Source organism: Chiloscyllium plagiosum, chromosome 17 (genome assembly GCF_004010195.1).
Source record: "Chiloscyllium plagiosum isolate BGI_BamShark_2017 chromosome 17, ASM401019v2, whole genome shotgun sequence".
In the NCBI taxonomy this organism is placed as follows: domain Eukaryota; kingdom Metazoa; phylum Chordata; class Chondrichthyes; order Orectolobiformes; family Hemiscylliidae; genus Chiloscyllium; species Chiloscyllium plagiosum.
Window position 1 is genome coordinate 45671860 of NC_057726.1, and position 27677 is coordinate 45699536.

The 27677-nt window shown below is 40.5% G+C and overlaps 2 protein-coding genes across 2 annotated transcripts in view; one reads left to right on the forward strand and one right to left on the reverse strand.

The window, feature by feature from the left end:
• LOC122558424 (retinoblastoma-like protein 2) overlaps positions 1 to 7649 on the reverse strand; it is a 98637-nt gene extending 90988 nt beyond the window's left edge. Inside the window, exon 1 of the mRNA XM_043706981.1 lies at positions 7314 to 7649. Coding sequence (XP_043562916.1) covers positions 7314 to 7454 — 141 coding nt within the window. The 5' untranslated portion in view covers positions 7455 to 7649. The remainder of the gene's footprint in view (positions 1 to 7313) is intronic.
• A 5327-nt stretch (positions 7650 to 12976) lies between these two features.
• The window catches only part of rbl2 (retinoblastoma-like 2 (p130)), a 67250-nt gene continuing 52549 nt past the window's right edge, over positions 12977 to 27677 (forward strand). Inside the window, exons 1-3 of the mRNA XM_043707528.1 lie at positions 12977 to 13061; positions 22304 to 22434; positions 25301 to 25310. Coding sequence (XP_043563463.1) covers positions 12977 to 13061; positions 22304 to 22434; positions 25301 to 25310 — 226 coding nt within the window. The remainder of the gene's footprint in view (positions 13062 to 22303; positions 22435 to 25300; positions 25311 to 27677) is intronic.

Consider the following 27677-nt stretch of genomic DNA (forward strand, 5'->3'; position numbering starts at 1 on the left):
ACTGCTAGAGGAAATGGTGGAGGCTGGTACAATTGCAACATTTAAGAGGCATTTGGATGGGTATATGAATAGGAAGGGTTTGGAGGGATATGGGCCGGGTACTGGCAGGTGGGACTAGATTGGGTTGTGATATCTGGTCGGCAGGTTGGACCGAAGGGTCTGTTTCCATTCTGTACATCTCTATGACTCTATGACAGTAGACTACATGGACAGTCTCTTTAAATCATGACAATAAGGGTGTATTCAATAAGTTTATATTTTTTCCTGTCAGGAACACAGAACCAGATGTTTATGTTTAAGTTGCGTACTTGGACTCACTCCTTGATAGAGCAAACTCCACTAACATTCAGGGAGATACTGACATGTAAGACTAATACGGTGATTGAGGTATAATACGAATGGCTGGAACAGTGAAAATATTCAATTGCCGACAATACTGCCTGCCCACACACCAGAATGTCCGTACTTAGGCCTTTCATAAAACAAATGCCAGTGAGTATGATCAGCTTGTATTATATTTGCTACAAAGTGGTGTCATCTGAATTTAGGAAGGTGAAAATGGTAAATAAATACATTTAAAACTAACATCCATTGTTCGAATACATGCACAAACAAAATTCCACAATGACTATTGATATTATATATAAAAGCTCTGATAAGAGAAACCTGAGCTCCATTCATTATGCTTCTTGTGGGACACTGCGGTATCACAGCATTGTTGTTCCAGCTCCTAAACTTTTTTGATAAAAAACTGTAACGAACATAGCTTGCAGCATTGGAAGGATGAAGAAATAATAGTCAGAGCAGGGCTTTACTTAGTCCTCCTTCTGTTTTGAAGAATGAGATTATATTAAGTTTTTGTAATTATTATAGCTAAAATTAGGTACATACTCACAAATAATAAAAAAAAGTTAAAAAAGAAATTGAAGCGAAGTGAATGATGCTGAGGTAACAATAAATAAATAGGTATGGCCTTATACTGAGGAACTGTATCAAATGTGACAGCAATGTTTCATTTTCTCACTATTTATGAAGTGGTTTTAGCTTTTGCATACTGGAAAATTTATTTGCTTCCCCAAAAATTGACAAAGTAAAAATAATCTGAAGACTAACCTGCTCAATAAAAGATAGTTTCTGTACTGAGAAGATTTGATTGGCTTTCTTTACCAAAAAAAAACCTCAAACAAAATTGTGGCAAGGAAACTAGTAGCAATTCACTAACTTAAAACCAATACGTATTAAATACTGCACCTCCATACAGCCATAACCTCATACCCTTTGTTTTAGATTAGATTAGATTACATTACAGTGTGGAAACAGGCCCTTCGGCCCAACAAGTCCACACCGACCCGCCAAAGCGCAACCTACCCATACCCCTTACCTAACACTACGGGCAATTTAGCATGGCCAATTCACCTAACCTGCACATTTTTGGACTGTGGGAGGAAACCGGAGCACCCGGAGGAAACCCACGCAGACAACGAGCAAACTCCACACAGTCAGTCGCCTGAGGCGGGAACTGAACCCGGGACTCTGGCGCTGTGAGGCAGCAGTGCTAACCACTGTGCCACCGTGTTCTGTTTAAACACTATGATCTGGATGTTATATGTTACGATCTGCCTGTCCTGCACGCAAAACAAGAAACTTTAACTGCACTTCGGTACATGCAACAACAATAAATCAAATCAAAGTATACAAAAAAAACATTCCTGAGGGCCAAAGCATGTTCATAGTAGTTTTGGGTTTCTACATTGGCAATTCACTAATTTAAGCAGTTGCATCATATTAACAATCGTTTTGCACATTATTAACCACCAACACCTTTGTATGCATTTTCCCATTCAACTGTCCTTTTCTGGAATATTCTGTCATTCTTAGATACAGAGAAATTCTCTTTCTCATCCCTCAAGTTCTCACGAAAATGTATCTCTTATTTCCTCTGCTTCAACACAGTTCTTTTCGTGTATGTTTGGATATCTCGGAGCCCTTTATTTCTCACACTCAACATCCTCTTCCATTGGTTTTGTCACAGCACAATTAGCTTAATGCATCTGAAAATTCTGCAATTCTGAAATCTATTTTTAGCCCGAATTGCTAAATCTGTACTAACCAGCTGTTCGTGGGTTATAGATGCATTTTTCAGGACAATGGTCTGTTCTTTGGAGGCCAATAGAGAGGGGAGGATCCTCCATTAATAGGGACAATATTCTGAACAGTTACTCAGGTAAGCTGGGAGCAGAGAAACATGATCAGCTGTTAAATAAATTTAGGGACAGCAGCATTTTATATGACACACTGGTGAGATCACAGGAGGATAGCAAAGTGCTTGTATGATCAAACATAATTGTGTACTAATCAGGAAATCATAAAATCATAGCATCAGAGATGTACAGCACAGAAACAGATCCTTTGGTCCAACTCATCCATGCTGACCATAAAAAGTAGTTCCATTTGCCATATCCCTCTAAACGCTTTCTAATCATACACCCATCCAGATGCCTTTTAAAATGTTTAATTGTACCAGCCTCCACCACTACTTCTAGATAAAAAGGGGAAGGCAGAGGCAGGGTGGAGAGGTGGGGATAGGTGAAGACAGGCAGAGGGTATGACCTGGTTCTTCAGTGGGAGGAATGAGTCTGGTTGGTGACAGGGAGGGGCTGGGAAGAGAGGGGGTGGGGGGGGGGGGGGGGGGGGGTTATTACAGAACTCCATTTCAAATGACCTCCCTCCCATCCCCTGACTCTCTCCCCAGCACCTCCTCCTTCCTTCCATTGCTCTCTGCCACCAACCAGACTCATTCTGCCCACTGACCAACCAGGTTGTACCTTCTACCGATCTTCATCTATCCCCACCTAACCACCCTGCCCCCGCACCCCCCCCCTACTTCTTTAAAAATCTGCAATTCCCCCATATTCACACACAGTCCTGAAGAAGGGTTACACCTGAAATGTCGACTTCTATACCTCTTGATGCTGCCTGGCTTGCTGTATTCTTCCAGCCTCCTGCCTGTCTGCTTTGGATTCCACCACTTCCTCTGGTAGCTCAATCCATACATGCACCAGCCTCTGCGTGAAAAGGTTGCCCCTTAGGTCTCTTAAATTTTTACCCTGTCACCTTAAACGCTCTATTTATGGTTCCCTTACCCTGAGGAAAAGCCCTTGTCTATTTACCCTATCCATGCTCATGATTTTATAAACCTCTGTAAAAAGGTCACCCCTCAGCCTCCAAGACTTCAGAAGAAAAAAAAACAGCCTCAGCCTGCTCAGTTTTTCCCTATAGCTCAAACTCTCCAACCCTGGCAACATCCTTGTGAAACTTGAAAGGGTTCAGAAAAGATTTACAATGTCTTTTCTATAGCAAGGAGACCAGAACCAAGCACGGTATTCCAGAAAAGGCCCTAACCCAACATCCTGTACAGCTGCAACGTGACCTCCCAATCCCTGTACTCAATGCACTGACCAATAATGGCAAGTGGTTTCTTTACTATCCTATCTATCTGCAAATCTGTTTTCAAGGAACTACGAACCTGTACTCCAAGCATTCTGTTCGGTAACACTTCCCAGGACCCGATCATTAAATGTATAAATCCTGCCTGGATTTGCCCTACCAGAATACAGCATCTAACATTTATTGTACTGAGGAAGAGAAAGTCCTAAAGATGGCAATCAGTGGAGGAAAAGAAGCACAGGTAGATGCTGGAAATCACTGGACTAACAAACGATTAGTGGGAATAACAAAAGCGAGGAACAATTCAACTGAAAAATATGATGTGGAGATCTGGTATTGAACTAGGGTGGACAAAGTCAGAAGTCACACAACACCAGGTTATAGTCCAACAGGTTTATTTGGAAGCACTAGCTTTTGCAGTGCTGCTCCTTCATCAGGTGAAGACAAAGGAGCAGTTCTCCACGAGCTAGTGCTTCCAAATAAACCTGTTGGATTATAACCTGGTGGTGTGTGCCTTCTGATTTTGTCCAACTGAAAAATGGGAAGCAATAAGAGACCAGAGATTGGAACTTACTGAGGTGAAATTAGAAAGGAAAAGCAGAAACACGTCAGACATCAGTTGAGATGAAGAGTTGACATTTCTAGAAATGACTCCTAATCAGAATGGAGGAAAAATGGAAATGCCAGACTTCATATATTTCCCCCAGCACCCATGATGTGTATATGCAGGTGTGAGACACAGCAAAATACAACAGGTGTACAAATCTTTATTGATATTCCACCACCATGCAGAAAAGAAACACCCAAGTGGCCAGTGACAAGCAGTGCCCTTCTCATCAAAGGGCAATGCTGCATGATCAGACAGTGAAGGGGAGGGTTGGGATTAAATCAAAATAGAATTGAAGGGGGAAATAATACACTCCACTCCCTGCAGTGCCCACCTCTCCCTGAAAACCGAGGGTGTTGGTGGACACTGCATGTATTTCAGAATAACAGCCCACTACTTCAGTGTTTAATGATGATAGTTAATAGGTCCTCTTGCATGGGTGATGCAACTTTTAATTAACTGCATCCAATACATTATTTCAGAGGGAATGATGGTACAAAAGCGTGAAGACAGTGAATGGACATATAAGAAATGGTCCTGAGGAAAATTACTTTTTAAAAAAACAAAATCACAGCAACAGGGACATTTTTAATTGGAGTACATTTATGTCCCTGAATGGAAAAAGGTTCATTGGTTCCATCTAGAAAAAAGAACATGTCAATGAATTTTGTCCAGTCTGCCCCCATTTGTTTCTTACAGCTGATAAAAATACATTACCATTCTAAGGACAAGTCATATCAAGTTGCAGTAATGAAGCGCAAGAAAAAAATGGCCAAAAGCAAGGGAAAATGATAATGTACTGTGGAAAGGTTTAACCACAGAGTGGTAGTAAAAATGGTTCACAGAAGCAGCTGATGACTGTACTAATATTGGCAAAACTTGGAAAGAGCTTGCAATACAGGAGAAAGATGGAGTTGTACAGCTGCTAAGCAGGTAAGTAGGAGTTTGTAAGATATAATGGAATATTTCAGACATTTGTAAATGTAGTAAGGGTTTATCTTTCAACTTATGGGGATAAGGGAAATGAAATAAGTTGCAGTGGGAGCAAAGCAAGATAGTTTCCATCTTTTTCAGAATGCTACTGGAGAAAATTAGAGCTCAAGCAAGTGTAAATTTCAGATAGGCAGGCTGACAGAACAGAAATGACTGTCGAATGAACCCATGAATAGTGTCAATCACTAAGTGGCACGTCAATAAGGAAAAGTTTGTCAAGTATATAGCCAAGAAGTTCTGCAGAGTAACTATTGAGTTAGTAGAGAAACCAATACTGGAGAGGCTACAGTTGACATTGAACAGGTGGCCTTGTGAACATCGGCTACAAAGAAGGCGGTGTGTGAGGTGAAGGAGTGGGCTGATGGGGTCAAATACTTCGCGGGGTAGTTGTAAAATAAGTATTTGTTTACTTTAATTGGATGGCTTTCATTGTTAACAGAGCAGAAACCAGACTGAAGTGACAGAAATTGAATTGTAGGAGGGTGAGCACGATGCTGGTAAATAACAGTAAGGAACTCATAGTTCCTTAGGCCATTTGCCCCTCTGAGCCTGTTCCAACAGCCAATAAGGTCATAGCTGACCTCATTTTAACTTCAACTCTACGTTTTCCTGCATATACGCAATAATCTTTCATCCCATTGGTAATCAAGAATCGACTTTAAAAATACTTCCAAGATTCTGCATTGACTCTTTTGAGGAAGGGAATTCCAAAGTTCCACAGGCCTCAGAGAGAAACATGTTTTTCTCATGTCTTAAATGGGCAACACACTATTGTTAAACTATGATCAGTAATTCTAGCTGCTCCCACATGAGGAATCATCTTCTCCACATCCACCTACCAAGTCCCCTCAGAATTTTATGTTTCGATTTCATCACCTCTGACCTTTCTAAACCCCAGAGGATACAGACTTAGCTTGTCCAGCATTTTTTTCAAAAGACAATCCATTCATTCCAGGTATGGATCTAGCTAAATCTTCTCTGAACTGCTTCCAACACATTAACATCCTCCTGCAAGCAAAGGTGACCAGTACTGAATACTGTACTCCAAATGTGGTTTCACCAGTGCCCTGCAGAATGAAGCATAACCTCTCAACTCTTGCACTCAATTGACCTTTGCAATAAAATATAACAGCAATCTTTCAACATTCAAAAGATTACAAGAAAATTGAAAAAGATGGAGTATTGAATGTGTCAAGAGTACATTTTATATGAACACATGCAATAAACAACCTAAAAAGATAATAGTGCATTCACTAAGAATCAGAATCACAAACAGATGGCTGCGAATTGACCTTCCAATGCCATAATTTTTGCATATTACTTAGAGCGATAGATTCGATTGGATCTGAAGTGGATTGGTATGTCATTTGACCATTGCACTAGGCAACACAGATCATGTCTGCATTTCTATTTGGGCTGCAAAATAAAAACATTTCAATAGTTTGTGAAACCTGACCTCGCGACAAAAACTGATTGGCTGTACGATGTTTTGCGGTATCCCCAAAAGTTGAAAAGCACGATAAAAAATACAAGTTATTTATTTCAAGCTAAAGCGTGAGATTAAGACATAGGGTCACAGCTAAACTGGTAAGACTCGAACTTATGACTGACATCGCAAAATAATTTGCTAGCGGTTAACAGTCAGGGCTCTCCTAGGTGAGGTATTGTGTGCATAAACACTAACATTGACAAGAGAAATACTGAATGTTGTGGCTATCTGATTGGCCTTCCTCATTCGTACAATTATGTCACATTCACAGCATAAACAGGCGACATGCCCTTCCGGTGCTGCTTCTCCCACCACAAGGCTTAGTTGTTTACGTGGACGGTTTAAAACTTTGCTTTTGGCACGGTGGGTCGGGCAAGGCACTGCTGAACGAGACAGTGCAGGTTTCTCGAATTGGAGCGAGGACTTTAAACTACTTTAAATGGCAGCACCGAAGGGCAGGCCTGCCCCTAGTCAGCAATGTTTAGCGGCAGCAAACCCTCTCAGCCCCTCGTGAAAATAAAACAAAACCAGCAAAACATTAACTTTCAAACGAATGGATTGCAATAGCTTGATGTGTGTATTCCTTGCATGCTGAATTCCGATGTTGCAAACTAATGCACACTCAATGAATTACCTCTGACCCTCCCCATCCCCCTCAGCTGTCAGTGGGTACTTATTTACTCGGCAGATGTCACCTCGGGTACACGCCCCCTTAGTCAGGCAGCTCTCACTGTCTGTCTGTCTCTCGCCCTCTGACCCACACCCTGTCACACTCACCTCCAGAGTGTATTTCCTTCTGATGCTCTCGTAACTTGCCCAAGCCTCACATTTTGCACCCTCGTCCATGTTCAATTTCTGACAAAGTTCCTCAAACCTCTGCTTGGTCGGGCAGCCGCCCTGCTCGTCCTCGCTGGCCATGGTGGTTGGTGATCAGCGATGGCCGGTCGGGGTGCGGGTTGGTGGATTGTTGCTGCTATTGCAGGAGGAGGAGGGAGAGCAGGAGCAGCAGAAACACCGCTGCAGCGGCAGCTATCCCCGGGACGGCTCAGGCAGCGCTCGCGGGCCGCACTGTAGCCATTTAAAAGCCGCTTGATTGACAGCCCCACGCGTGTCCCGCCCTTGCCGCCGTCTGATTGGCCCAGCCGGCTGCCCGTCGGAACGTTCGATTGTTGCCTTCTGGCCGCTAATTGGCTTCGCGGCCACGTCAATCATCGCGCTTCCTGTACCGCCCACTCCTTGCCAAGTACCTGGAAGCGCACAGCGGAGGCTATGCGAGAGCCAGGCAAGGGGGATGCCTACTGTCTAGGCTGGCAGCTGGCACCCCCCCCCTCATTCATGGGAAAGGATGTTCCCCAGCACTTCCCTGACACGTCCACATCCCTGACAGCTTGCAGAGAAGATTTAATACAAAGGTTCCGGGGTGGGGGCGAGACAGGGTTAGAAAATCATCGGGGCCGCTCTCTGCTTCACGTCAAAGGTGTTTGAGAGGACTTTCTGATGGGAATGTATACCGCAGCACGTTTAGATGAAGTAGGCAAGGTGAAGCTGCGCTCATTAGGTGATTGCACAAAAGGCTGAGGAACACAGTTTTGAGCAACATATGTAGAGGTGACGGGAGGCAGAACCCTAACGTGGAACAGGGATCTTCCTGCTTACCAAAGTATGGGAAGCTGAGATGCTCAACACGTACACTGGGAAGTTGGATGGGAACTTGAGGGCACTGAATTTGTAAAGGTACGGGGATAGAACGCGCTCTACAGCAGTGCTTCCCAAACCTTTAGCAAATACAGAAATTGCTGGGAAAACTCAGCAGGTCTGACAGCATCCGAATATACTGAAGAATCGACATGACCCAGAACATTAACTCAATTTTCTGGTAATGTTTGTGGACAGAAAACTGAGCTAATGTTCTAGGTCATGACGCTTCTTAATATTCAGATACCGTCAGACCTGCTGAGTTTTCCCAGCAATTTCAATTTTTGTTTTTGATTTCTAGGATCTACAGTTCTTTTATTTTTTTTTCTTCCCAAACCTTTGCCTTGCTGAGACCCCATTTCCAGACCTGAAAATTACTGCAGTTTCTTAGTGAGAAGGAGGCCTGTGAGATTGGGGTTTCAGAAGTTCCAAACTCTGCCAGTGTTGCATAGGAGCCTCTGTTGCCTCAGAGTTCCTCACCTTCCTTGGGGTCTTAACCTACCCTCCCCCCCACTACCATAGTCTACAGAGAGCAGTTATGGAGTTGATGGGGTCATTGTCCTTGCCAGTTTGACTCAATTATTTTATCTGTTGGAGACAGAAAAAACAAATTTCTCTACAAATGGTGCTTGACCTGAATATTTGCTAGCAATTATTTTATTTCAGATTTCCAATATCTGTATAATTTTGCTTTTGCTCCATTAATTTGAGGCTACAACTCTTACATTGAACTTTTCTAGTAGTGGGTCTGCAACTCTACAGTGTCATGCTGTATATATAGTAGATGTTTCTATAATTTGAAAAAAGGGTCTTGCTGAGATTACAAACCTCAAGAAAGTTACAGAGTCATGGAGCCATAGAGATGTACAAAGTTTGTGAGAAGATTTGTGAGAAGGACCCGATACCCAGCATGAGCAAAACTAATGTAGTGTACAAAGTCCCATGCAAGGACTGCACAAAACACTATATAGGACAAACAGGAAGACAGCTAACGATCCGCAACCACGAACATCAACTAGCCACGAAACAACACGACCAGCTATCCCTAGTAGCCACACACGCAGACGACAAGCAACATGAATTTGACTGGGACAACACTACCATTATAGGGCAAGCGAAACAAAGAACAGCCAGGGAATTCCTAGAAGCATGGCACCTCATCCACAAACTCCATCAACAAACACATCGACCTGGACCCAATATACAGGCCACTATAGCGGACAGCTGAAACTGACAACCGGAAGCGGCAGGGACAGGCCACTATAAATGCCGGAGGAAACACCAAAAAGCGCTTCACAGGAGGCTCCCAAGCACAGAGGATGTCACTTAGACAGGGGACGAAGCGTTTGCAACAAAAACTTCCAGCTCGGCGAACAGAACCACAACAACAGAGATGTACAGCATAGAAAAAGACCTTTCAGTCCAACTCGTCCATGCCAACCAGATATCCTAAATTTGCCAGCATTTAGCCATTATCCCACTAAAGCCTTTATATTCAAATACCTATCCAGATGCCATTTAATTGTTGTAATTGTACAAGTCGCCAAGACTTTCTCCGGCAGCTCATTCCATACACACCCTTTTTGCCCTCTGGCCTTAAATCTATACCTTCTCATTTTGGTCTCCCCCACCCCAGGGAAAAGACTTTGTCTATTTACTTTATCCATACCCCTCATAATTTTATAAACTTCTAAAAGGTTGCTGCTTAACCTCCGACAGTTCCAACAATGAAGCACGTTTCTACTGATAGGTACTTAACACCCCTTTCATCCACATGTCCATGAATTTGCACTTGAAAAGATTGTGCTAGCCTGGGGCTGCATCACATGGTTTGGTAGCAATAACAAATATTCCTATAATTTACATACTGCGAAGAAATACTTCCAGGAATGTTCACAGGCTGATGCATCTATTACTAAGTGTTGTAATCGTGCATTGTTCCAAATTCTACCAAATTTTACCTTGCATAAACTGATGCAAAACCTAGCTCCTCATGACCTAACCCACAGCAAGCTGGTTCACCATCACCCAAGGATCAATGACATATAATCACGCCCAGATTAGAAACACTTAAAATTTAAAATTCTCATTCCTGTTTTCAAGTTTCTGACTGGTCTCAATGCTCCTTATTGCTATCATCTCTTTTAGCCCCATAGCCTTCTAAGATATCTGCATTCCTCCAATTTTGGACTCTCAAGCATCCCACCTTCAAACATTCCATCATTGGCAATTGTGCCTACTATTGTTAAGATCCCAATCTCCGGAATTCATCTCGAAACTTTTTTGAATCTCTAACTCCCTTTCTATTTCTCTTTTAAGCCAAATATCTTATGTGGCTCCATGTCAAATTTTATTTGATTACTTTTCAGTAAAGCACCTTGGAATATTCTAGTATCCTTGAAGACCACATGATGTAGAAGTAGGTCACTCTGCCCATTGAGTCTGCTCTACCTTCAATGAGATCATGGGTAACATGATTATCCTCAACTCCATTTTCCTAGCTTATCCCTATTACCCTTGATTTCCTTATTGATTAAAAATCTGTCATGGCCTTGAATACACTTAATGACCCAGCCTTGACAGAATTCTGCAGTGAAGAATTTCTGCAGATTGACTACCCTGACCGTATATGTTTCCATAAGGTTTGTACTAATTTGTCTAAACTCCAAACAATCCTCACAAGAAACTCCCTCTATACTCAATATTAAACTAGCGAACCTTTTCTGGACTGTTACTATGGAAAATAAAGAGCATGAAAGCGTGGGAAGGTTAAAACATGAAGACCACTGGCGATCTGTTACAAGGGGTCTGTGGAAAGCTACACTAGTCGAAAGGTCACTGTGGCAGGATGGGGCCACTGTTGTAGGATGTGATAAGAATAATGGAATGCTCCTACACCAATGAGCAGAGTCAGATTGGGGCTGAAAGATCACTATGGTGGGATTAGATAACAACAATTAGTAAAGTCACCCTCACCTGCTAAATATCATCATGGCAGATTGGAACAGGTCATGACAATGAATATTTAATTAATAGTTAGTAGAGTCAGCTTGGGACAGGGGACTATTGTGGTAGATGGGGTAGTAAAATATCTAATCATGACATTAGAATATTGAGTAGGGTCTGGGATGGAAGACCATTGTTACAGAGGCGGTAGTAAAATACCTAATCATGACATTGAAATAATATTAAGTAGAATGTAGGAAAAACTATAGTGGCAGAAGTTGAGAGATAATGGGAACTAACATTTTTGGTTTATTGTAAATCTAGAGTGAGGTAATTCTGACTAACACAGTTGGGCATACTGATAAGTGAACAAAAACATGATAGCGAAAAGGTATAAAGAGCCACGGACCCTGAGGTTCAGGGCATTCAAGAATTCGCTTTCTAAGTGTCACGGTTTTTTGTTTGCAAATAAAAGACCTATTTCTTGAAGAACTCTCCGCATCTCCAGGTGATTCTCTACATTTTCTCCACGACATTACCAATGCCAAAATATCTTTTATTAGAGGAGTTCACAGTATTTCAGGTTTAGTTTGACAAATGCCTTGTATAATTAGATGGAAATGTGTTGCTGGAAAAGCGCAGCAGGTCAGGCAGCATCTAGGGAACAGGAGAATTGACGTTTCGGGCATTAGCCCTTCTTCAGGAATATGGGTGGGTGGCGGGTCGGTGTGGACTTGTTGGGCCGAAGGGCCTGTTTCCACACTATAATGTAATCTAATCTAATGTAATCTTAATCTAATCTAATCTAATTTTTACACTCCATTTCCTTTGCAATAAAGGCCAACATTCCACTTGCCTTCCCTATTACTCACTAAACATGGATGCATGCGTCAGGATCCCTGAAACCCTCTGTGTTGCAGCTTTCTGCAAGCTTATCCCATTAAACAATGTTTTGCATTTTTATTCTTCCTGTGAATTCAAAAACCTCACATTTACCCACATTATATTGTATCTATCAGTATTTTTGCCCACTTGCTTAACCTATCTCTATCCCTCTGTAGACTGCTTGTGTTATCCTCACTTCTTAGTGTATCCTTTTTTTTGTGTTATCTGCAAACTGGGTCACTTCCTTCATCCACTTCCTTGTTACTTCCTTCATCCAAGTCATTCTTATCAAGTTTTGTAAATAAATGTGGTCCTAACACTAATCCTCATCTTACTACCAGTTTATACATTGCCATCCTGAAAAAGCCTTATTTTTCCAAAATCTCTATTTACTATTAGTTACTCAAACCTCTATCCATGCTATTAATATTCATTCCAATATCATGGGCTCTTATTAAATAGCCTGATGTGCGATAGCTTTTCAAAAACCTTATAATATATTATGTGCTCTGATTTTCCCATATCTATTCTGCTTGTTCCCTCTTTAAAGAATTCTAATAAATTTGACGGGGATGATTTCCCTTTCATGAAGCCATGCTGACTCTGCTCAATGATATTATGTATTTCTAATACATATTTCTGCTTTGCTATTCCTTACCTTATAATAGATTCTAACATTTTCCCAATGACAGATGTTAAGCTAACTGGTGTATAGTTGGCTGTTTTTGTCTCTGTCCCATTTTAAATAAGTATGTTACCTTGGCAACTTTCTAATCCTCTGAAGATACAAGTTATTGTTAACAATTCCATCTGTAATTTGGTTCTGGTAGAATCACCTTATAGCTTCCTTCCAGGGTTTGACACATTAGCATGGATACCAGTTCAAGTTTTATAGTAAATCCCGTTTAGACAATATGCTGAGAAATATTCGTTTATTTTGGCAGGAGCCCCCAGCTGAGAACATGATTGCTAGGCCTGCCCCTGAAATTGAAGAGCCAGGTAAATATTTAGTAGATGTTTATTTTGGCCTATTACAACAATATATGACTGACCCCAAGGTGTTTTCTGGATCACCTGAATCGTGGCACATTTAGAGGAGCTAGTAACAGTTGAAGAAGTAGTTCCAGCAACCAGCCAGATGTACAGAATTGAAATATTGCTGTCATATGTAACTTGCTTAAAACAGGAGCATTGTATGAGCTGACAGAGTGACCCGTATATCTTGATACACCTGATGGTCACAGGCCAGCCGAATATTAATACAGTCAAGTATCAGTAGCATGCTGTTCTTGGAGGGAGGGGGTGGGGGAGAGACAGCCAGTCACACTGTAGAAAACAACTTTGTAACAAGGGCCATCTGGATGTATTCTGATGCATTTACAACACTGTGTTTAGCTTTGTGCTGTAGACCGAGACACTTTGCAAATGCCTGCATTTACAACCTGGAAGGATCCAGATACATTGCAGCTTAAGGCTTTGGGGATCTTCTGAAAAAGGCATGCACAATGCAAATACTTCCTCTGAAGTCACAACAAGTGTCATCTCTCTAATTCAACTGCCCCTGTTTCTACATGGCGATCAGCTATTGGAATTCATTGGGAAATGGATAACTGAACTTTTCAGCATTTTGAAAGAAGGCTTGAGAAGTTTAGGAGAAATGATGATTGACTCTTCTCAAATGATAATGCTAACATTGGATCATGTGAATAATGGAAGGAAGAATGAGTGACAACAATAGAGATAATTAGCACAAACAGCATCAATATAAACATCCACATAGAACTGCATCCAATGGTCTTATTTAAGCAATCAATCAATCTGCTACCCAGAACAATACAAGCCATTGCACATGAAACCACCATAAATGTTAACAGCTTGTTTAAATCCATCCTTGCATCCTCCAGTGGGTGTCTACTTCTCTGACATAATATAATGGCAAGCAGAAACAGCCCTCATGCACTCAGAGATTCTGCTGTCTTGCTGCGCAATTTGTCCCAAAATGTGTCTCAACCAATCTACTTTTCAACCTGTTGGCCTTAGCCCAGCTGTGAACACTCTGGCTTTTGAGTCATAAGGTTTGGAACCAAGTCCTGTATCAGGTCTTGGGTACAAAAATCAAGTCTGACGTTCAGTCCAATACTGAAGGAATGTTACACTGGAGAATCAGCCTTGATAAATCCCTCAGCATATTTTGAATAGTACAGGAAATACTCCCAATAGCAGGGCCCATATTTATCCCTCAATCAATAAACCAGGTTATCCGGTTATTATAAAATTGTAGTTTGCTGGAGTTTGTAGTGTATAAATTGTATTCTGTCTTTCATTCATTACAACAGCATTAATTGGGTCTAAAGCACTTTAGGAAGTCCTGTGTCCATGAAATATGCTGTACAAATGTATGACTTTTAAGATTAGAAAGGATTGTAAAGTTGCCAAAGTCCTAAAAGACAACAGTCTTGTGGTCCCATTGGTGGTGGTTTACCCTGAGGTCACTATACCTTAGGTGAGGGGAGAAGTTGAGAAGGATAGTCCCTCATGGTAACCTCAGCTGGTTCAGGAATAGAACACACACTGTTGGCATCACTCTGCATCACAAACCAGCCACAACATCCTTCTGAATGCATTTTGTAGATTCGGGAAAGGTTACAGTTCTATTTCAGGTTTCCTAAAATAATGTTGAATGAACCGCAATTTCTCAACATTACATGAAAGCATGCAAAATGATGAGATGATGCCACTATAGCTAACCTGGAGTAAAACACCTTCAATGTTTGTACACCTCCTCCTATTTAATTTTTAATCACAGTAAATTGTACGTGCATATATTTTTAACTTGTCTATGCTCTTCTGAAGTCATTCACAATCTATCTACTTCTATTTCATCACTGCTTCCAAACTTATGATCAGCCATACATATGAAAAAGTTTGAGAAATAATTCATACAGTAGACCAGTTTCAACCATGGCATGTATTTTTTTGAGTTCAGTAGGAAAGTGATGATACTTTTTGCTGACTTTGATGAAAATTACCCATTAAGATAGAGTCATAGAGGTCTACAGCACCAAAAAGGCTCTTCAGCTCATTGCTTCCACACCAGTCAAGTCTAACTGTCCTATGTGGATTTTAACTGTCCTATGTTAACTGTATTCGGATATCGGTATGGCAGTGGTAATACTGGTGGTCGTGGGGAAGACAGTCCAGCAATGATGATGTCATCAACCAGCCGAAGCAGCGAATCAAATTGAAAAATTCTCATAGCAAACCCACAAATTATCCTTTAATTATTTAATAACCGAAAAGAAATCAAAAGAAAGATCAAGACATGCACATGGGGTTAGAATAAAAACTGAAACGTCACTTTTAAAAACAATTTAATCAATAAATAAGAATGCTGCGTGGTCTTTAGTTCAAAGGGATTTGAGTACAGAAATAAAAATCTTGGTACAGTTGTATCTAGAATACTGCATAGAATTTGGTCTCTATTTAAGGATTAATAGCATTGGAGGGGTTACAGTGAATGTTCACTAAATTCATTCCTGGGATAAGAAGATTTTCCAATGTTGAGAGGCTATGCGAATTGCGCCTATATTCCCTGGATATAGGAAGAATAAGATTAGATCTAATTGAAACATACGAGAGACTAGGGGCTCATTGGAAGAGCGATTGCTTCACATATTCTTTCACAAGAAATAAATATCGCAGGCTAAACCTGCATTTATTGCCCATCCCTAATTGCCCTAAAGGTGGTGGCACACATTCCTGAACATAAGCAGCAGTTCCTAAAGCATAAAACAGTACTGTACAGGTAACAGGCACTTTGGCACCCTCCATGTCTGCGCTCACCACGATACCATTCTAAACCAACCCCATCTGTTTGTATATGGTCCTTTTTCCTCTATTCCCTGACTGTTCATGTGTCTTTCTAAATGCCTCTTACCACCCTCAGTGTGAAATACTTGCCTTGCAAATCTCCTTTGAACTTTCCTCCTCTGACCTTAAACCTATGCCCCTCAGTATTTGACATTTCCACCCTGGGAAAAAGATTCCAACTATCCACCTTATCTATACCTCTCATCATTTTATATATTCTATCAAGTTGCTCCTCAGCTTCTGACACTCCAGCAAAAACAATGCAAGTTTGTCCAACCTCTCCTTATAGAAAATATATTCCAATCCAGACAATTTTTTGGTAAAACTCTTTTGTAGCCTCTCCAAAGACTCCACATTCTTCTTATAGTGTATTGAGTGCAACTGCTCACAATACTCCAAATGTGTGCCTAACCAAAATTTTATACAGCTGCAACATGACTCACAAACCTTTACACTCAATGCCCCAACTGATGAAGGCAAGCATGCTGTATACCTTGGCTAAAGTGAGGACTGCAGATGCTGGAGATTAGAGTGGTGCTGGAAAAGCATAGCAGGTCAGGCAGCATCCAAGGAGCAGGAAAATCAACGTTTCAGGCAGGAGCTCTTCATTCCTGATGAAGGGCTCCTGCCCGAAACGTTGATTTTTCTGCTCCTCAGATGCTGCCTGACCTGCTGTGCTTTGCTAGCACCACTCTAATGCTGTATACCTTGTTAACCACTTTATCCACTGGTGTTGCAGTTTTCAGGGAGCTATAGACTTGCACCCCAAAATCTCACTGTATATCAATGCTCCTCAGGGTCCTTCTCTTGCATTTGACCGCCCACATTGCAGCACCTCACACTTGTCTGGATTAAATTCAGTCTGCCATTTCTCTGCCCAACTTTCCAACTGACATATATTCTGCTATATTCTTTGCAACCTTCCTCACTATCCACAACTCCACCAATTTTTGTGTTCTTTGCAAAATTGATCAGACCACCTATATTTTCATCGAATTCATTTACCTATATTACAAACAACACGCACAGTAGGTGCACCCACAGTACAGAGAGGAAACAAGTTCCAGGAATTTGACCCAGCAACAATAAATGGACAGCGATGCAGATCAAGTCAGAATTGTTTGCGGCTTGGAGGGGAACTTTCAGGTGATAGTGTTCCTATATACTTGCTGTCCTTGTAGGTGGTTAAGGTAGTTGGTTTGCAAAATGTGGTAAAAGGAACCTTGGTGAGATACTGCAGTGCATCTTGTAGTTAGTACACACTGCTGTTACTGAGAGATGACGTGGAGATGCTGATGTTGGACTGCGGTGGACAAAGTTAAAAATCACACAGCACCAGGTTTTCGTCCAACAGGTTTATTTGGAAGTACAAGCGTTCAGAGCACTGCTCCTTTGTCAGGTAGCTAACTATCTGATGAAGGAGCAGTGGTCCAAAAGCTTGTACTTCCAAATAAACCTGTTGGACTATAATCTGTTACTCAGAGAGAGAGAGAGTGAGAGAGAGAGAGAGAAAGTGAGGACTGCAGATCAGAGTTGAAAAGTGTGGTGCTAGAAAAGCACAGCAGGTCAGGCAGCATCTGAGGAGCAGGAGAATCGATGTTTCGGGCACAATCCCTTCATCAGGATTATTTGGGGGGGGCAGTCCACTTCCCTTAACCCCCCAATTCCTGATGAAGGGATCGTGCCCGAAACATCAAAGCTCCTGCTCCTCAGATGCTGCCTGACCTGCTGTGCTTTTCCAGCAGCACACTTTTCAAAACTGCTGTTATTGTTTGTGCAGGAATGAATATTTCAAGTAGTGGATGGAATAACAATGAAGTGTCTGGATAATGGAGAGTTTCTTGAGGGTTGCTGGAACTGGACTCATCCAGCCAACTGTAGAGTATTGAAACACAAAGTGCTGGTGAAACGCAGCAGGTTTGGCAGCATATGGAGAGAGAGAGAGGCAGAGTGAGTGTTTTGAGTCCAGTGATTCTTCATCAGAACTGAAAATAGCTGGGGTATGGTGGTATCTATGCTAATGATGAGGGTGGGGAGAGACGAGAGTATAGGGACATAGTGCCCAGAAAAAGAGAAAAAAGGAATAGGCAAACATGGACAGCAATGGTTCAAGAGGCAGGCCACCACATTTTTGAGGGCAACTAGGGATGAGCAACAAATGCCGGCCAGTCAGCGAGGCCAAACATTTCACATCATCTCTCAGTAACAGCAGTGTGCGATAACTACAAGATGCACCACAGTATCTCACAACATTTCACAACTCAATACAAAAAAAAAGGGATTGCTGATGATAAGCCGGGAGAGAGATAATTTCTAGGAGGGTAGTAACAACAAGTGTAAGTGTTTGAGAATGGGTTGGCTGTACTCATGGAACGCACACACAACAATTCTAAAGAGAGGTCACTGGACCTGAAGTGTTAAGTCTGATTTCTCTCCACAGGTGCTGCCAGGCCTGCTGAGTTTTCCCAGTAATTCCTGTTTTTGTTTGAGATTTTCAGCATCTCAGATCTTTGATGTGTGTTTTTTTATACACAACCTGTTGGACAAAAACCTGGTGCTGTGAGATTTTTAACTTTGTCCACCGCAGGGAAGGAAACAAACAGGGAAAGGGGTATTCAAGTTCTGAAATTAATAAACTCAACACTGCGTACTGAAGGATGTAAAAATATCAAGGCCGTGAGGTGTTGTTCCTCCAGTTTGCGTTGAGCCTCGCTGGAGCATCGCAGCACACCTGACGTGGAAATGTTGGCATGGGAACACAGTGGAGTTTTGAAGTTACAGATAACTGGAATCTCAGTCATTTTTATGGACAGAATATAGGTGTTCTGCCAAACGGTCATGCAGTCTACATTTCATCGCCCCATTGTAGAGGAGACCACTTTGTGAGCAGTGAATACGGTAGACTAAATTGAGTGAAGTGTGATCTTATAGAAGTTTATAAAATCATGAGGGGCCTGGATAGGATGTATAACCAAGGTTCTTTTCCCCAGGTTACATGAGTTCAAAACTAGGTTTAAGGGGAGAGGGGAAACATTTGAAAGGGACCTAAGGGGCAACATTTTCATGCAGAGGATGCTGTGTATGGAAATGAACTGCCAGAGGTGGTAATAGAGGCTGGTGCAATTACAACATTTAAAAGGCATCTGGATGGATAGGAAAGGTTTAGACGGATTTGGGCCAAATGCTGGCAAAATGGGATACATTAATGTAGAATATCTGATTGGCAAGAACGAGTAGACCAAAGAATCTGATTCCATGTGCCAGTAAATTGCTGCTTTACCAGGAAGTTGTGCCTGGGGGCTTGAATAGAGAGGAAGCTGGAAGTGTTGTGAACACTTGAAATTCCTGATCCCAGAGGCTACATTGTTGAATACTTTTAAAGCTGGGATGAGATGATTTTTGGTGTCTCAGGAAATTAAGCAAATTGGCAATGGGTGTGAAAAGTAGAGTTGCAGGATAAGATTGTAATGAATAGCAGAGCAAAATTGATGAGATGTATAGATTACTCCTGCTCCTTTTCCTTGTGATAATTTTAAAAATAAAAATTATTGAGATTTGGCATTCCATAAATATTAAGTTGACACATCAGGGGGTCATCTTCTCTGTTCAAATTTCAGATATACCTTTCTAAAACATCTCATTTCACTGCACTTCTAATTACTCCAGTTTCATAGTCATTGCAACTTCATATTCGAGATTAATATTTCTCTTCAATTTTGATCAACATTGTACAGCTTGTGCTTACCCGATCATCCAGAAGAGGGAGCAACATGTCCAATTTCTTCGTTTTGCAACTCCCAGACTGAACAGCAGACTGATGGGATATTCTGCAATATCCTGCTGCCAGTCGGAAATGTGTACAGTGACCTACATTTCTGAACAAGAGGTAGATTTTATTTCACAGGAGATCTCTTTGGAAGTCACTTATTTTCATTTATGAAAATCAATGAACAGAAAATCAGAGTTTGTGTTCCTCCAGTGCACTTGCTTTGAATCAAGCTCTCTATTGGGAGTGCTGAATTACATGATTTCCACTATTATCCGACCTTTACAATTATTTGATACATGGCAAAAGCTATTGGCAACGTTTTCTGTTCAAATTATGATGGCATTAAGCTTTTGTTACTTAATATCGCAATGAAACATCATGTGTGTATTTGATGAGATTGTCTTGTAGCTCACAGTAGAAAGGTTGGTCTCGAAAACATTGCAGTTGCTTGTGCTTTGGAAGCCTCAAACTGAAGAGAATCTGTTCCAGAGGCTTTTGGCCACTTCTGGCATGGCCTCACAATGACTGTCAGTGCTCGAGCCCTAGCATGCCATGCATCTACTCGGAAAATTAGTCAGTGGACCAGTATGTAAAATATCTTCCAATAATGTGCACCAAATCAGTCTCCCCTTCTGGGGTTTGCTCAGGTCCAATTATTGTCCTCTCCTAATTAATCCCACTGAATCAGTGCTCAGCTGATTCTTGCGCTTGGCTGCAGCCACAATGCCTTCAACCTGAGACAGTGAACTGTACATATAATCCTTGGGCCATCATGATGAACACTCCGTTCCTGGCCTGACTGGCATTCAAATAAACATACAACATTAAAGGTAGGAATTTTGACTGACCTCTGCAGATACAGATTAGTGGAGGTACTACTCTGTATTTTTGGAGGAGTTTTGCTAACATTTTGCACTTTCAAGGGAGTGGGTCAGATTTTCACAAGGTGGCTAGGGGAGTTGTTTGGCCTGTCAGGAACAAGTCTGCTTCAGTAAAGAGGATAAGAGTTGTTTTTCGCATTGGGTTGCAACGTGGCAATGGGGATTAAGTACAGGCTGCACAGACAGGGACGATTACACAGAGAGAGATGAGGAGTAGAAGACCTATTCTTTAGAGATTTTCTCTCTCTACATCAACCTGGAGAAATGAGTGCAGCACCTGTATTTCACTAAGGGAATAACATAAAAACATAGAAAATAGAAACAGGAGTAGGCCGTTCCACCCCTCAAGTATGCTCTGACCTTTATTATGTTCATGGCTGACCATTAAACTCAATACCCTAACCCCACTCCTCCATATTCCTGATTTCTTTAGCCAAAAGAGTGACATCTACCTCCTTCTTGAACAGGTAGCGCGTTCCATCACCTAATACGACCTGACCAACATTCACACAGCAATGTGAGAACAGCGTTGCTTGTGACCATTAGGGTCACCATTGCCTTCAACTTTTACATCATTAGCAACTTCCAAGCACACAGGTGACAGGAGCAATATTTCAGTTTATCAACCATATTGATCCATTAGGCAGACCACAGATACTCTATATAAGAGCCTTCTCAACCTTTTCATTAATTAAACAAAGCAGGTAGATGGTGTTTGTAGATATATTAAGGCTGTAGGATTCCCAATGGTGTAGCGTTGAACTGATACCCATACAGACTGATGAGTGCTATCATGTGTCAAAGGACAAATAATCAATGGTTACCACTCTAGTTGTTGTGAGATCATGACTGAATATTCCCACTGAATGTATTTTGTCCTGGTAGCAGCAACAATCGCTCATGCTGAGATTGTACCTACAATCCTTGGGCCAGAATTAAGAACTATAGGCTGGTGGCTGGGAAATGAGGGGTTTCCAGTAAATACTAGTATAAAAACTCCACTCTGTGACCCAAACATGTAAACAGCTGCCTATAAAAGAAACAATCCATCAGGTTCCCTGAAGCAACAGCTCCCCCTGCCTGAGCCAATTGAAGATGCCCTACAATGCACATTAAGTATTACTTAACCTATGATGAGGGCACAGCCCCTGTCACCAGACACATGGAGGCCACTTCAGGAGATCAACCAAGAGGAGACAAGAAGATGTAGTGGACTGATTCTTCCAGACATTCATGAGTGAATTACAGAGATGCTGGTTCTGTCCAAATTTCAACCCAGCTGCTCCACAATTCCCAGTTTTCAATCTGTCTTGGACCAGCATAGCGTCTTTGGCAAAAATACTTAAGTAATAATCACCAGCCAAAAGAACAATCCATACTAACTTTATCCAACAGCACTGATGATAATATCCTCAAAACTTAACAGGTCACACTATCAGGCATCTTTGCCTGGCCAAGTACTCTTTTGCAGTGCTACCCTAGTGTTTACAGTGTGGCTAGTGGAAGGCTGCTAACTTTCAATGGGGAGGGCTGCAGAAGGTCCGTCCAGAGGGCATTGTTCCAAGATCAATTTGAATAATGAGTAACTGTCAACATGTCATTTGATGCTGTACAAAGTGATACAATGAGCTTTTGTTCATAAGGTAACCACTTCTACTCGGACCTGTACTGAAAGAAAATTGAGAACTTTCTCATTTCATTAATTTTTGATTCAAACCTAGGTTCCTGCAGCAAAAAGCATTCCAGTCGACTTTGCTTTCCATTGCTTGCTACGAAGAAATATGCAATATATAGACTTGTACAATTTTTTTCACAACAGTACGTAACTTCAACATTAATGACAGATTTTGAGGTCAGCAACCAAGCACCAATACCCTGAGAAAGTTCTCTTCAAAGAAGTACAGATTTCTGTAGCATAAATTACTGTTATTGACATTGGTTTGAACCTGGCATCAAATAAATAGACCTCCTAGGGTCAGGAAAATTATGTCATCAAGTAGATGAAACAGCCCATCAGTCTGGAGTCATCTCATTAACCAGGAAGTAAAAGTTCAATTTTCCACTTTTGATATGAAATATTTTAATGTAAACAGAAAAAAATGATATTTCAACTATTTTAATCCATATATCAAAATGGAGAAATTTGAAATTGAACAAATATAAAAGTTGTGTTACAGCGCCAGACTGTTTAGCAGTAAGTATAAGCATAATACACCATTTAAAAACAGTTCCAGTGCATTCAACAGGATGAAAGTTTATTAAAGTTTATTACAGTAAGATGAACAGTCCAAAAGGGCAATTCTTCTCCAATTTGGTGATTTTTAATTGCAATTCGACAGGAATTCAACCGCATATTCTTTGGGAAGTATACAATCACTAACTTCTGTATTTAACTTTGCGAGTGTAGTGTCTTTAATTTACCATCATTTCAGAGGGTCAATTCCAGTGAATTTTAAGATGGATGAGTATTGCTGGTGAAATTAAGGCCAAACGTATAACAGGTAAATGGAGTTCAGCTACAAATAAACAACAATCTCAACGAATGGAAGACCAGGCTCCAGAGCCAAATGGATATTTTGGTTTCTGTGTTCATAGTATCTACTTTAGTACTAAACTCAGCAATGATGACTTCACAGAATCATTACAGAATAGGAGGTGGCCATTGGCCTATCGTGCTTGTACTGGCTCTTAAATTGAGCATTACCTGGGTGCTAATTTCCTGCATTTTCCCATACTCTTGCTCACTATTTCTATCTAAATAACCATCCAGTGCCCTCAAAAACCTTAATTGAACCCAGTTCCACTACACTTCCAGGCCATACATTCCATATCCTAACTCCTCACTCAGTGGAAACATTTTTTCTCACATCACCTTTGTTTCTGTTGCACATTCCTTCATTCTTAGTCATTTTATGGGCAAAACAGTTTCGTCCCATCCAACCCGCTCATGGTTTTGAAAACCTTGATCAAATCTTCTCTCAGCCTTCTTCTCTCCAAGGAGAGAAGTCCCAACTTCTTCAATCTATCTTCGTAACTGAAATTTCTCATTCCTGGAACCATTCTTAATGGATTTATTGCAGGAAGATTTACAGTCGATAAAGTATTATTCAGTTCAGTACTATTCCAATTTCTCCATGTCTATGTAACTTATTAAACATGTAAGGTTGACTCAGATCTATATTTAGAAATTCTAAATAAAACTTTCATTGAGGTAATAAGGCATTTTCTTCCCTGTATAAATCTGGTCTCTGTGACAGTAGGATACAATTTCATAGCAATTTAGGATTTGAGAGCAAGACTAGGCCATCTGACCTTTTGAGACTGCCCCACCATAAGATTATTGCTGATCTGGTGCAATCTCATATTCACTTTTCTTCTGTACCTTATAACTCTGGACTCCATGTCTGTCTAAAATCTTTCTAACTTAGCCCTAAACAAATTCAAATAACAGCATCTCCACTGCAATTTTTTTTTGGGGGGGGAGGAGAAGAGAATTCTACACATTCACCACCTGCTAAAAGAAATTCCTTTACATCTCAGTATTGTGTCCCTTATTCTGTAACTAGGTCACTTAGTTTGTTTCCACTAGTGACAGAATCACATCTTCTCAAAATCTAACATCAAGCCCCCACAGAATTAGATCACCCCTCATTCTTCTAAGATCTAACAAATAACAGCCTAACTTATAGAGTCATGCAGCATGGAAACAGATTCTTCAGTCCAACCAGTCGATCACAAACATAATCCCAAACTAAACTAATCCCACCTGCCTGTTCCTAGCCACATCTCTCCAAACCTTTCCTAGTCATCTAAGTTTTCCAAATGTCTTTTAAACATTCTAATTGTACCCACATCCACCACTTCCTCATGCCACACACAAACCACCCTTTGCGTAAAAAAAAATTACCCCTCAGGTCTTTTTAAATCTCTCTCCTCTCACCTTGTTTAGCTGTTCCCAATAAATCAACCACTGCATCCTAGGATTCAGCCAAGTGACGGTCTTTGGAACTGACTCCAATGTCAGTCCATTCTTTCTTAAATATGTGGCCCAAAACTGTACACAGTGCTATAGGTACAGCCTGACCACTACTCTGCACAGTTGTAACAACACTGTTGGAATTTTAAATTCTAACCGCTAGGTTTAACTCCCTTGGATGCCTTAATGTTTGAGTGGATACTCTCTACGCACTATACCACTGAAACCCTCCTTTATAAACAATACAATCCCACCTCCTTTACCTTTTTGCCTTTTTTTTGGAAGTCTGCATACTCATGAACATGGAGTTTCAAGTACTGGTCACATTGCAACCACATCTTCGTGATAACTATCAAGTCACACTCATTCATTTCTATTTGTGCTGTTAACTCATCTGTCTTGTTCCAAATGCTGTGTGCATATTAGAGAGACTAAGCTCTGAAATTTTATTCTTGTAACTTATTATGGTTCTAATTTCTACTGCACTCTTCTGCATATATTTTCTAGCCCTCCGGTTACACTTTGATTATTTTTACCTCTTCACTACCCACTCAAAGTATAGTTCGCTATGATACTGATAGTTCAAATGAAGTCTGTTCCAATAGAACAGCTTTCTTTGTCCCCAATACTGCCAATGCACCATTAATTGGTACACATTTCTTATACACCAAATTCTGCCAAGAATTTACTACTTTAATCTTATTTACTCTGCTAATTTGCAACTGGCAGAGGTAATATCTAGAGATTATTACCTTTGTTATTCTACATTTTAATTTTGCCTTAAATTGCTCGCAATTCCTCAGCAGAACTGCTTCTTTAGTTTTTACCTATGTTGTTGGAACTTATGTAGAGCACAATAACCAGATCCTTCCCTTTGCACTCCAAATTCCTCTCCAGTTCAAAAGAAACATTCTGAACCTTGGCATCAGGAAGGTAACAGAGTCCTTTGGATTCGGTCTTTGCTGTGAAGAACAATATCTATTCCCCATATACTGTCCCCTATTAACTCTATAAACCTTCAAAACAAAATTCTCCATCATTGTCTTAAAATTAAGGAGTCCTCAAACTGTGCCCCTAGTTTAAGTTTCCCTTACAAGAAACATCCTTTACATCTCTGCCTTATCCAATTCATCCAGTTTTTTTTTGTTTCTGGAAGATAACTCATTTATCTAAATATTAATAGAAATACATCTAATTTATTAGAACTTTCTTCAACCCAGGAATAAGACAGCATGAACTTTCTCTAAACATTTATAAATATACATTTTTAAAGAAAGATACCAAAACTGTACAGAATACTTCAGATGTGGTCTCACTGGTACTCTGTAATGCTGAAGTAAAACTTTCTTACTTTTCTATTTGGTTCCCTTGCAATAACATAACATTGCCACCTGAATCAATTTGCTATTTGATATTTTGCAATCTGATATTTTCCCACTCACAACCAATCTACATTCCTTTGGAGACTCTCTATCACCTCTTCACAATGTTTCTTTGCCCCCACTTATTTTGACATCCACAGCTACCATGTATTTAGTATTCATTGATAGAATTTGCAAATAATTGAGGACCTAGCACTCATCTGTTTGGTATGCAACTAGTGACAGCTTACCGACTTGAAAAAGATCCATTTATCCCTATTCCCTACTTCTTGTTAGCTAACCAACTATTTACGTTTCCCTTTAAACCATGTGCTCTTATATTGTGCAGTAACCTTTGATGTACGTATGAACATATCAAAAGGGTTATTTAAAGGGGCCATTTAATAAGAGTACAATTCTAAGCATACAACTGATTTGTTTATGCAGCTTATCAAATGTCTTTTGGAAACCCAAATACACCACATCTACTGATTACCCCTTTTTCAACACTCCCTCAGTTGATCACAGTAAATAATTTAATTTTTTTTAGTATGCAGCTATCACATTTTAATTAAAGGTTTGCCAGATCAAAAAGCAACAAAATTACAAGGTTTAATTAAGTGAAAGAAGGACTTTATTACCTACTATCCCCAAAATAATAATAAACACATGAAATACATATACAAACCCAGGTTATAAAGTGTTTAAAAAGTAGGGAGGTTAACTATTACAGGCAGCAAGGTAAAGACAATTGCATCTTAGAGTCCTTAATATGTTATATTTTAATTGAGGCAGTTGATGTGGACTCATACTCTGCTACAATGGCAAAATTTCTAGATCTGGAGCTTGGTGAAAATGGATTGTTCCAAGATTGCTTTTTCACTGTACTCTAACTTTGAAGTTGAGACAGGGAGGGGTTTCCAGCTTCTTTTTGTGATTAATTAGGTTTTTTCCCTCTCCTTTCCATTTTTAGAATTCTAGTTCCAATTCTCTTCTAGTCCAGTTTTAACTTATCTTTCAATATCTTGAGTTTCTACTTCTAGATGTTCCACCACCATTTTGTAATTTGTGTTTCCTGACTTTCGGACAGAACTCTACTTCAAATTGCTTAGCTATCCTCCTTAATTTTTCTAAGGACAAGGCTTTCACTTCTTCATAAGTTACTTAATTTGTGCTTTGAAAGCATTATCAACTGGACATTTTAGCACTTTTAATCTTAAGACACTTGAGAAAACCTTTTTATAGTTTGCTTTTAAAACTGCTTTTGGAGGAACTATTTATTTCCTCATTCCAATTCTATCTTTAGTGGTTTCTAATTGAACAACGCACTCCCAAATTTATTTTTGAAAAACATTACATTTGCTACTTTGCAATCTGCTGGGACCCTTTCTGAATCTAAAGAATGTTGGAAAATTATAACCAATGCACCTATGCCTTAGAATGCAGACCATATGATCTTGGGGATGCTACTTTAGGTCCAAGAATATTTCTAGCACTTTTCCCTTGGCTTTAGCGATGGGTTGCAAGTTCATCCCTCCCACCATCTCTTGATTTTCAGATTCCTTTGGAAGACTTCTACTGAGTAGACAGACAAATTAAATGCTCAAAATCTCAATTTTCCTGGACTCATTCACTTTCTCTTTCCAGGACCATTTCTGCCATGCTTTTCCTATCCAAATAAATTTAGAAGCTTTTTAAAAAATATTACTATTGAGCTTTCTCTCATTCCCTGCTTTCTGCCTCTGTAATTTCTTAGTG